General features: G+C 40.2%; 1 protein-coding gene across 2 annotated transcripts in view; it reads left to right on the top strand.

The window, feature by feature from the left end:
- card11 (caspase recruitment domain family, member 11) overlaps positions 1 to 12,226 on the top strand; it is a 229,217-nt gene that overhangs the window by 86,722 nt on the left and 130,269 nt on the right. For both annotated transcript variants that reach the window (XM_060840331.1, XM_060840330.1), the window contains exons 2-3: positions 9,152 to 9,376; positions 11,586 to 11,723. In XM_060840331.1, coding sequence (XP_060696314.1) covers positions 9,152 to 9,376; positions 11,586 to 11,723 — 363 coding nt within the window. The remainder of the gene's footprint in view (positions 1 to 9,151; positions 9,377 to 11,585; positions 11,724 to 12,226) is intronic.

The raw sequence follows: 12,226 nt of genomic DNA, 5'->3' as shown, positions 1-12,226 counted from the left end.
GTAAATCTGTGATTAGAAAATACGTACAAAACTCTGGTGAAAGAGTGGGGTTGAATGAACGAAATGGTAGGCCTTACAGAGATCTGGCACAGGAGCAATGGGCTCAGTGAGCTGCTTGTGGGGAGTGTAATTCTGTGAAGACATGTGCCTCGATTTCAAACCTTAAAACCTGAATTAAGAGCATCGAAGCATAAATAAACAATGGAAACAAGCCATTTTTAATTTGGATATATTCTTAAAGAACAGTTATATAAAGAGCTATTTTTTATCAGGATGCTTGCCTGGGACAGTGTGAAATAACATTCATTTTTGTATTGGCTTATGAGCAGAAGTATCAGCACTCCAGCTGGTAAGCCTGACCTGTTTTACTGCCACCCCTTCTTGATTGGGTAAAACTCACAGACACCACATGTTTATGGTGTTGATATCCAATATAATATTGGCAGTGACCTCCTTCTCTGCCATGCATTGAGAGTGTTTAATCACTAAATTACTACCCTTTCCATATGACACATGCAGACTTTTACTACTGCCATAAGCAGGCCTAATTACTGGACACTTCAGGCATGTATTATGACAGCATACTTAAATAATGTTTATATGTGGCTTTGCAATTAAATGAACATTCTAACTGTTTCTTCATTTTGCATGTGTGGCCATAAGCCAACTTTAATAAAGCCAATTAACGACCAGCCGCAAAGTGGATACGACGATTCAGAATGGTGCACAATCACAACAATGCAACAAGCCCCTCAGCCTATCTTGACCATAATCAAGAGAGGTGAAACAAAAGCATTCAAGGACACCTTTTCAACAAGGATGAGAATTTGGGAAGGTAGCTTCCTTTTGAAAGCAAGAGTATCATCAGAGCTGGAGAGAAAATGCAGGTTCAGAAGTCCTGAATGTACAACTGTATCCAAAGCTCAATTATCGACAGTACCCTGCCTATTTTTGACAGAACTGCCTGTACATTGGCCTTAGCAGTCACCTACATGTCCATTAGAACTCTCCAAACACTCCAGATGATAAGTATGGTCATCTTCACCTTGAAGAACAAACGAGAAGGGTTTTTTTTAATGTAGGAAATGAAACAGAGTTTGTATGCAGCAAGCCAGTGATGTCGGTGACCAGATGATTTGTTGGTGGACCTATAAATATTGTTCAGGATACAAGGGTGAAATCCCCTCCTATTATTCAAAATATTTCCTATGAATGACTTACACCCACCTAAGCGGATATACTGGGCCTTAACTGAAGGTGTCACATGAAAGATGGTTCAATCTGACGCTTCAAAGCAATGCCATGGGACTATCGGCTGAAATCTTATGCTAATGCCTTGAGAGTGAAACAACCCTTAGCCTCCATGACGCAGAAATGGGTGCTCCTCAATAAACCACAGTGGACTCAAAAGAACTGTCCACAAGTCCAGTGTGCAGAGTATAGCTACAGTCATTAAATTGGAAGAACAAAAGTAACCAGTTGCCAGTTTGAAGCATCTGTGGAAAAGTAGCAAGGTGTTGAACATTAACATCTCAGCCTTAGTAGCAAAATGGCGTGGAATGAAGACCTGTTACAGCTTCCAGGTGATATGCAAGTGGATCTAAATTTACATATCTTGATTTGTGAAAAGGCTGTGAATTGTTCAAATGCCCTGTTTAGCTGGCACATAGAGTGTGCATGTTGCAAGAGGAACCTGATGCCATGCAGAAGTGATGGAAATTTTTATAACGATTGTAACAAATGAAAATTTAGCCTGCTTTATTGATCCATTGGAAGAAGTGACTTCAGCTATTGGCCAGAATTGAGGAAAGTGAAAGTCTGAGAAACTGAGAAATAAGATACGTGTTGCAGTTCTAGTGGGGTGTGTCCTGTGCATGCGCACACAATTTCATCCAGAGTGTAGTGCTGCCTGTGTCACAACTATAAGGCTTTTCCGTATTGCAGAGGATATGTGAGACTATGGTCACCATTGCCTCCCTCCCCACCTGCTCACTGTAACAACAGTATGTGAATAAATCACTGCCAACAACGTGTCAAAAAGGCATAAAATAGACAATCTGAGGGATCGCTGCCCCTGCACCTAACTGAATTGATATGAGGAGCTAGGAGAGAATGGGAGAGGAAACAGCTGGATTGTTTTAATATGAAATAACAGTGAGGCAGTCTGCACATGCATTGATGCTACTGTGCATGGAACAAATTTATATGAAAAGTGGACACATTCAGAAGTTAGTAGTGACCAGCTGATATTGCTTATTCTGTCTGCATTCATGTGAGCTTATGATTATTTTGGTGCTCAGAGTAATACTCCATATTGAAACACCGAGAGGGTGAGAAGGTTTTAAAAATAATTTTAAAACAATTGCTTAAGCCATATCTTAGATATTTGAGAAGTCAGAGCACAAGCTGTTTCCAGCAAATAAGAAAAAAATATAACTTGTATATTTTTGGACTGCTCTATGTTCTTTAAGTAGATGGTTGTATTTTAACCTTGTCCAAATAATCCACAAATATAAATTTAGAGAGCTTCCATTTGCTGTCACATCTCATCATACACAGACCATAACTTGAAGCCTGGATTGAAGAGAAGTCATAAAAACACGTACAGTTTACACCGTCATGGACTCTAGCCAGTTGGCTTAAAAAGTGGGGAAATTGCCCATTGTAGAAGTCACCATATTTTCACTCCCTTGGTTTTATCGAATTATTTCAGAGTTTGCAGCACAGACGATTCAGCCGAACAGGTCTATGCTGGTGTGTATGTTCCACAAAAGCTTTCTTCCACCTGATACCATCTCATGTAAAGAAAATAGCCTTGTAAGGAGCTTAAGTCAAAGTTTTGATGTTTGACAACTCTTCTCTGACTTGGGAACTGAGAGAAGATTGGGATAGATTTTTCTCTGTGTCATTCAATCTCATTCTAAGAAAGAATTACTCCTGTGAATTAGCTGTGACTACTGAAGATTCCACACTTACTTTCAGGTGTTCAGTCTGAGATTTCAGCCTATACCATTCAGTCTGTTTATTTGCATTTTACAGATAACATTTCCATTTGGTCCTGTGGATCCATAGATTGTTTGTTTGATTGCCCTCATTGTGACAACGGCTTTCAGCATTGGGATAAAATCTCAATATTAAAACAAATTCTTATTACAGTATCCTATCATATTTCTAATGAGGCTCTTGCTGATCCTGTGAATTGGCCTAGTAAGCCACTGTTCAAGTGGACTGAATAATGCCAGCAATGCTCAGAATCCATGAAAGAATAAGTAACAGTTTTAAAAAGCCACATCTGTTCTGCCAGGTGAATGTTAAAGATCTAACGACACTAAAGAGCATGCACATTATCCCCAGTGTCCTGACCAACATTTATCTCTCCACCAACCTCACAAAAATGGAATTATGTGATCATTGTCACAGTGCTGTTGTGTGAACAAATTGGTTGTTTGGCTTCCTATTATTACAACAGAGAATACACTTCAGAATTACTTCATTAACTGTGAAGAGCTTAGAGATGTCCTGAGGTGATGAAAACAAGCCTTTCTTCTCATACAATGCTGGATCACTTTTACCAACTGCTGTTTATTTCTGCTGAAATCACTATAATCAACATGAGATGTTGAGTTGAGATCCAGATTTAAAATGAATTAACTGTTTATAGAAGTTAACTAAGTAGGACATACATGGCTTATATACAAAGACAGCAGTATGTAAAGTTTCACCCTCCCCTTTACAGCACAGCATCAGTTTGAAGTCAGAAACTTACCCAATATTCAGGTTGTTTTATCCTGGACCATGCTGTTTCTCATGCTTTCACTGATTCAGCCTTCCCCACCCTGTCTTTCTCTCCTTCTGTGCCTTACAGACTATATTTTTGTTAGTCTTGAACTGCACACAATCTGTATGAAGGGACTCTGACCATTTTCAAACTGATCAAGTCAGAAGCAGGTCTTACACACACTATCAAAAAAATAACATTTTCTCACAAGGTAAAGCCCACCTTTTGAAACCACACACATTGCAGCACATTGCCATTTTAGCCTTTCTAGTTATGATGGTGCAATGGTTACGCTGCTGAAACACTAGCCCAGAGAATCTGAGTTTGAAACACTTTCAGAATTTAAATTCAGTTTGAAAGTCTATCTAGGAAATTAAAAGCTCAGTTCCTTCAAGGTGAAGTTGTCATAAAAACACTAACTGGTTCAGTAATATCTTTGAGAGAATGATACCTCTTGAACCAGTCTAGACTCAGTGTGGATATAGCCCCACGCTATTGGGATTGACTCTTTAATGGTGCTCAAAGTGGCTTAAGGTGAAACTGAGTTGCATCAAATTAGGTAAATGAAAGGTGAACAATGAACACTGGTCTTGCCACTGATGCCCATCGCCCAAGAATGAATTGAAAATAAGTCTCAACACATGAAATAATTTGTGTGTCTTCATGACCCTATCTGCTTCTATCTAAGTTATATTGAGTTGACCGTACATGTTTCATTTAGCTTTTACTTTATGAAGCGTACACCACTCACTCACAGCCAAAATCAACAGCCAGATTTTTAGTTTTGTTTATTCCTTTATCTAGAAACAGAGGATGCGCTTCTGTATTAAAATGCCAACAGCAACTATTTGCTTTTATATTGTCTTTAACACAATAATAACATCAAGTCTTTCACTGTTACCTAAAGAAGGCGACAGTCCAGATCAATTAGATCTATTATAGATCCAAGATGGTGGCAGAGTAGGACTGTCCAGCCAGAGCTCATCCACTCCATCCATTCCTTTTTCTTTTTTATCTCTTTTTTTTTTGTCTCTCGTGTTTTTTTTCTCTCTTCTGTTTTTTACCTGTTCTGCCAGCAGCCCGGAGCAGAGCGGGGGCAGCCAGTGATGTGCGAATGATGGCCATCAACCTGAGGCCGGGTGGGGTCAGCTCACAGCCTGGAGCAGTGCAGGGACGGCCATTCTCCTGGACTGGAGTGGAGACAGAGGCCAATGGCCAAGAGCAAAGATGGCTACTAGTTGGGAACTGGTGGAACACAGTCAGACCATGTGGAATCCGTTCTAGAAAGACATTAATGTTTATCTTTTTAGACTTATTTCTTATTTTCCTAACTTATACTATATATACCTGTTAAGGTTGTGTAATGTTTTTTGTACAAGGCACTTTATTCATAAAATGGCGCTGTGTGTTGACAACATTCTCCACTTTTCACTGCCCTTCTGTTCCTTTGTAACTTGAGTACACATGACAATAAACCTAATTCTCATTCCAGTTCTAATATTTGGGTAGGTGTTGAGAGATTTGTTTGAGGTTGATCTGAAAGAGAGTGTGGCCCTGAGCTGAGGCAGGGCTGACTGCAGGGAGAGTAGGTGGGGGCACATGGCTGTTTGGGTGGAGTGGAGGATTCAGAGGGAGAACAGTTTCTGGAGGCTTTGGATTTGCTGTAGGTCATTGTTATTCTGGTTGGGATCACCAGCATATGCAGTCCTCACTTTCTCCTCATCGCTAAATCTGAAGGAGCCTCTTTGAAAGAAGAGAGAGCAGTAAAGATGGAGGGGAAATTCTATTGTTTTGGACCAAAGGTCTAAAGCTAATGGTAGGCCTGAAGGTTGGGCAAATGCAATAGGCATCATTTGACGAATGAAGAGGAGATGTCACATTTCAAGGGCTGGAGTTACAGAGATATAATGGGCCCTTGAAGAGATTTTAACACAATGATAAGAGTTTTAAATTTAAGCTATTGATGGATGAGGAGTCCGTGTAGGTCAGTGAGCATGAGCGGTAGATGAACAGGCCAAACACTTATGTATGGCACTGTGATGATCAGACTGGGTCAGGCAGTCCGCTTTCCTTTACTTAAGGGCAACTGGTGAACCTGTGGAGGTTTTATAATTGACTGCCAGCTTTACTTTTAGTTATCAGCTTTCTACTCTCAAATTGATGGACATTTGTAAAACTATACTGGATAAGGTGAAGTTTGAGTGTGGAATGTGGAGCATTGAAATAGTCAAAGGTAGAGATGGCAAATAAATCCATAACACTGGTACAAAATGAGGAATTTGAGATTGTTGCACTATTTTGATTTCAATATTTTATCTCAACACTACTTTATGATTTTGCTTTGGACAGCAATAACCCACTCCCTTTAAGATGACAGCATGATGGTATATTGCCCAAGAAGAAGAGGCACGGTGGCTCAGCGGTTAGCACTGCTGCCTCACAGTGCCAGGACCTGGATTCAATTCCCACCTTGGGCGAATGTCTTTGTGGAGTTTGCACATTCTACCCGTGTTTGTATGGGTTTCCTCTGGGTACTCCAGTTTCCTCCCACAATCCAAAGACGTGCTGGTCAGGTGAATTGGCCAAAGCGTTAGGTGCATTAGTCCAGGGGAATGGGTGTGGGTGGGTCACTGGTTCGGAGGGTCAATGTGGACTTGTTTCCATACTGTAGGGAATCTAATGTAAAAGAGTAATTTATCACTCTGCATCATGGCGGCAGAATAAGTTAGCCAGAATAAGTCTTATATATTGGTTAACAAAGAGGCCAGATAGATTCCAAGATGCTCTGAAGCTAACTAAGTCCCTGTAATACAACTGTTGTTGTAATGTGCCTATAGGCCATGTTCCAATAGTAATTAGTGAGCAGTAAACTACACTCCTGGAAGCTGAACTTGGATATCTGATTCTCTTCATTGCATCAGTTTTTAAGAGAAAGAAATGAGCAGAATGACATCACTCTGGAAATGGAATGGCCCATATATTCACTATTAGTTTGACACAGCTGGTCAGAGAAGTCATGGGCTCATGCCCCTGCAATTGGGTTAGGTTTACTCTGACGGCAGAATCCTCCGGTCCCAGAGGAGGCAGGAAGGGCATTCACTTAGAGGGAGTGGTGTGTACCCCATCCCTGACATCTTCCCAGTGCCTCCTGAAGTAAGTTCCAGGTGGGAAGATTCATAGCTGACCTTCCTGAATGACCGCTAATTGAAATCACTTAAATGTCCAATTAATAATCTAATAATGTTAATGAGGATTTCACGAGGTGCCCTACTGTTTTTTGAAAACAATCCATTAACTATTTTTTTCTGCCATCTGAGCACATAGATAAGGATCTCCAGGCTGTGGCTGCTTGGAATAACCAGTTGGAAAATGATCCGCCAAGAAGCAGCCCTCCTGGACGGACAAAGAGTGTGATTCTTATTGGCTTGTGGGGGAGGGGAGTGCTCAATCAAAAGTCCTTAGTGCCAGATTGAGATCAGATACCTCTGTCGAGGGTGAGTCCAATAAGAGGAAATCCCTGCTCTTGCTTCTGATTCTCTGCTGTCGTCTTCCTGTCACCTTCACCCTGGAAATAACTCTCCCCGACTGAAACTCATCTCCCTTTGGCCTTGAATTCCCAGCAGCAGTCATGGTGTTCTCTGTGGCATATCTGAGCACAGGCGCTATCAGGTTCTTATTAGCCTAACTAGAAGGGTCTAGGGCTCCTGGGGGAAGACAAACTGTTGGCATTGGAAATGCCTGATGAAAGATCTGGAGGGGCGCACGTTTACAAGTCAGAAAGGTATTCAATGCTTTTTCAGGCAGTGCGCAAGACACCTGACAAATTTTGAAGACTTTACCCAAAAATGTGAATGCACAATCTTGGGCTTGACGCTGAAGTGCAATATTGAGGGGATGCTGTATTCTGCTATTCTGATGCTGTACTTTGATCTAAGTCCTATTTCTATGCTCAGATAACTGAAAAAAAATCATATGTTAGCCAGAATAAGTCTTAAACATTGGTTAACAAAGAGGCCAGATAGATTCTTTTCAGTAGACTCTTTTCAGTAAAACATTTGGGGAACTTGCTATCCTCATCAACATTATTAGACAATGAAAATCAAGCTAATATTAATTTATTTTCATTAGTTCACTGGCACAAACCTTCGTTAAAGCTTGACTTATTGGCATTCTACCTATTTAAGCTGTTGCGTAGATAGAAATTAAAAGTTAATTCTGCGAAAACACAGTGGAAGGAAAAGATCTGTGAATAATCAGTGATCAATCAAACATTTTCAGTCATAGTGAGGGTGTTCCCAACTAAACTAATGAAATATTAGAATGTACATCAGTGGAGTTTTGAATAATTTTGGAACACCATTCAAATCTTGTGAACAGTTTATCAAACTTAAATTCCAAAATGTTGGTGCATTGAAGAATTTTTGAAAAAAAGAACAATAGTTATGGGGAAGTTTGAGAGATGCTCAAGATGATGAGATTTCTGCAGAGAAAATAAAGGAAAAAAAAATGAAAAGATTTGTTTGCACTTTGTTGTCTGGATTTGGAATACTCCACCTGAAAAAGCAGAGGAAGCTGTTTTTTCTAATACTTTAAAAGGGAATTGGACAGGTACTTAAGTTTGGGACATTTAACAGGGTTATGAAAAAACAGTGGGAATGTAGAACTAAGCTCACTTCATTTGAAAAGGAATGGCCTTCTGTACTGTAGGTTTCTACAACTCTTGTGAATCCTGAACTTGAGGATCGAGGATATATGGAGCTTCAAAACCCTTCAAGGACCTGCAATGAGTTGGTGTCAATTTCAAGTCACCACAAGCGTGGAGAGGGAAGTTAGACGAAACCTCTTAGTGATGAGATTTTGTGTAATACTTCATAGGAAATTGCATCAAGGAGAACACGGGATTCTGAGGAAGCAGTGGTGTTTAAATAAAAGACATCGGCACAGTAGCTTCTCTGTGCTGTTACCTTGTATAGTTCTGAAACTGTAGATATAAACAGAGGCTATTTGACTTGGAAAATCAATGCAAGTCAAGAGGACAATGATTTGATGTTAGTAAATTGTGAAACTGATGATAGATTAGGTTTCTTTACGGCATAGTAGAAATACGGGACAAATGGCTGGTTAGCATTTTACTGATGAAAAATTATTCCTTCAAAAGAAAGAATAACATCTGCCTGAAATGAAGAATGCAGAAAAAGTATAATAGCTGAGAGAATTCTGCCTCAATATCTGATCATTTGGTTTTCTAGTAGTTTCCCTGATTGAGACAGACCTTTTAAGAGAGAAAGTTCAAAATGGGTCAATATTGATAACCTGTCTGGCAGATTAACAACAGTTTGAAATCCGCTTTACTCACCTCTTCTTGTTTTCTAGGTCAAGAGATGGAGGCCAGTCGTTCAGAGACAGAGAATTTCTGCAGCCTGAAGGATGAGGAAGATGTGGTGTGGGAGAACGTGGAATGTAACCGGCACGTTCTCAGCCGATACATTAATCCAGCCAAGCTTACACCATACCTTCGGCAGTGCAAAGTCATTGACGAGCAGGATGAAGATGAGGTGCTCAATTCACACATGCTGCAGTCCAAAATTAACAGATCAAGTAATTGAGTTTCAATTTTTACGTTAAGTTACAGCAGTTGCACCTTTTCTTAAAAATAATGTCACCACAGATTTATGTCAAATGGCAATACTGGCACCATGAAATTATGTTAGAAGAAATTACTTGGCTTTGTTTTTCTCATTCTTTGGTTGCAACCTCACTGGCAAAACTAACCACCCATCCCTAGTTGCTCTCTGGAAAATAGTGGTGAGCTTCCTTGAACCACATGATGGCTCAGTGGTTAGTATTGTTGCCACACAGCACCAGAGACTCAGATTCAGTTCTAACCTCAGGCAACTTTCTCTGTGGAGTTTGCATGTTCTCCCCTTGTCTGCGTATGTTTCCTCTGCATGTTTTTGGTTTTGTCCTACAGTCCAAAGATGTGCAGGTTAGGTGGATTGACCATGCTAAATTGTCCCATCATGACCAGGGTTATGTAGGCTAGGTGGGTTAGCCATGGGAAATGCAGGGTTATAGGGATAGATTCGTGTCTGGGTGAGATGCTCTTCAGAGGGTTGGTGTGGACTTGATTGGCCAAATGGGAGAAAGTGAGGACTGCAGATGCTGGAGATCAAAGCTGAAAATGTGTTGCTGGAAAAGCGCAGCAGGTCAAGCAGCATCCAAGAAGCAGGAGAATCGACGTTTCGGGCATGAGCCCTTCTTCAGGAATTGGCCAAATGGCCTCTTTCATCACTGTAAGGATTCTATGATTCTGATTGCAGTCCATATGATCAATGTGCTCTGACAGTACCATTTGGTGTAGAATTCCAGATATTGATCCAACAATAATGAAGGAATGGTGATATAATTCCAAGCCAAGTTCCTGTGGTGATTTGGAGAGGACTTAGGAATCGATGGTGTTCCCACCTCCTGTCATTGCCTTTCTACATAATAAGTTTGATTTGGGGAAATTCTGCTGAAGAAGCTTTACAATATCTCTTGTTTGACAGTTAATTACATCCTTTGCCAAATATATTGTACTTCATTTTCCGAGCAAACCACTGTCTCAAGCCTTCCTTTGTGCTTTCCTCTCAATTGAGAGATTGATACACATAAAAGAAGGTCTTTTGAGCATGGTTTCCCTCTGTCTGTGGCTTTTTAGCAAATGTACTGAATGTATAACACTTTTTCCTATATATACACACACACACACACCATCTCAACCCTTACCTACTTGTCTAGGTTCTACTACAGCTGTTGTGTGCTCTGTAGAAAGGTTCCTTCAACAATACTGACTGGCTGCACAGACTTCAAGAGCCACAGTGCTGTTCTTAAATGCATGGAGAGCCAGTTGGGCAATATGGGAGAAATTTACATCAACAACTCTTTCCCATAAAATGCAGATTTGTGACCCTGTTTGAGCCTGACATCTCAGGCTTTATAGGAGTCTATAGGACAATCCTGCCCCAGAGTAGAAAGACTCCTAAACTCTGTGAAAACCCAGGAAAATATGGCTCTATAAATGTGCCTTGAATGAAAGAGTTCGCTTCTATCAAGTAACACTGAGTGCGAGCAGCCTGTGTTTCCACTGATTTCAACAACTGTAAATCTGCCTTCTACAATTCAGTGCTGCTGACTCCCATTTGTAAATGTAAGAGGAATGGCAATCCATCAATAATACAGATGATTGTCTGTTTTGCTACTTCTTTATCCCAGAAGTAGTAAATATGGAATTCATCATCACAAAAGAGTAATGGAATCATCAGGAGATTTAAGGGAGAGCTAGATCATGGTATCAGAATGTGCTGGTAGAAGTGGATAAAATTATTTGGGAAGAAGGTCACGTGGAGCAAACCCACCAGATAAACCAATCAGGCCAAATGGCATGTGGTGCAAATGTGATGTTGATGTTCTACCATGAAAGAGGGAACTAATCCACCCTTGTTGAGCTCTACCTCATGTTAGAATGTCCAGATTGAGCTGCCAGGGAGATCCTGACTCCTGGTGTGCTCCTACTAAATAAAAACCAAAAAAACTTCGGATGCTGTAAATCAGAAACAAAAACAGAAATTGCTGGTAAAGCTCAGCAGATTTGGCAGCATCTGTGAAGAGGAATCAGAGTTAGCGTTTTGGGTCTGGTGACCCTTGCTCAGAATGTTCTGAAACTTTAACAATGATTTCTCTTCGTGTGTCCCTCTACCTAAAGATAAATTTAAATGTGAGAGAAAATAGTTGAAATGAAATGTCACTTTGTTTGTTCTTTTCAAAGGCCGTCTTCTGGATATCCTCCAAACAAAGGGACAGAGAGGGTATGTTGTTTTTTTGGAAAGTCTTGAGTTCTATTATCCCGAATTATACAAGCTGGTCACAGGGAAGGAGCCCACACGAAGATTCTCCACCATTGTAGGTAAAGGACTACCCTTATTAAACTTATAAATTTCTATTTCTTGGAATAAGTCTTATTTTTAAAGTTATGTACTGTTGCAATAAATTACAGGTAACTATTATAATAATGTTACAGGCTATGCAAAGGGTTTGAATTGAGGTATAGAACCCCACAACTGAAATAATAACTGAAGTCTCTGGGCTTCTTTTTTCTCTCATCTAGCCCTTTTGTTTACTCAATTGAGCTCTACACACATCCATCCCATCCCAAGGTTTGCTGTCTGACTCAAAGACTGTGTGTATCTCCTCTGATATTAAGTCAACCCTTTCCTTTATAAGGCTTAGCAACATCCTCAAGTCAGTTCCATCTAAATTATTATGGCTTAAACAGACCACTAAGAAAAATATCAATAGAAATGAAAAAAAGAAGTGTTGTTGGTGGGTGTTTTTTTATTATGATTGAGATAGGTTTAAAGTGAGAGGGAAAAGATTTAAAAGGGACCTATGCCAAAGGAAGTGGTAGAG

Source organism: Hemiscyllium ocellatum, chromosome 20 (genome assembly GCF_020745735.1).
Source record: "Hemiscyllium ocellatum isolate sHemOce1 chromosome 20, sHemOce1.pat.X.cur, whole genome shotgun sequence".
Classification (NCBI taxonomy): Eukaryota; Metazoa; Chordata; class Chondrichthyes; order Orectolobiformes; family Hemiscylliidae; genus Hemiscyllium; species Hemiscyllium ocellatum.
This window is presented reverse-complemented; position numbering and strand designations above follow the sequence as displayed.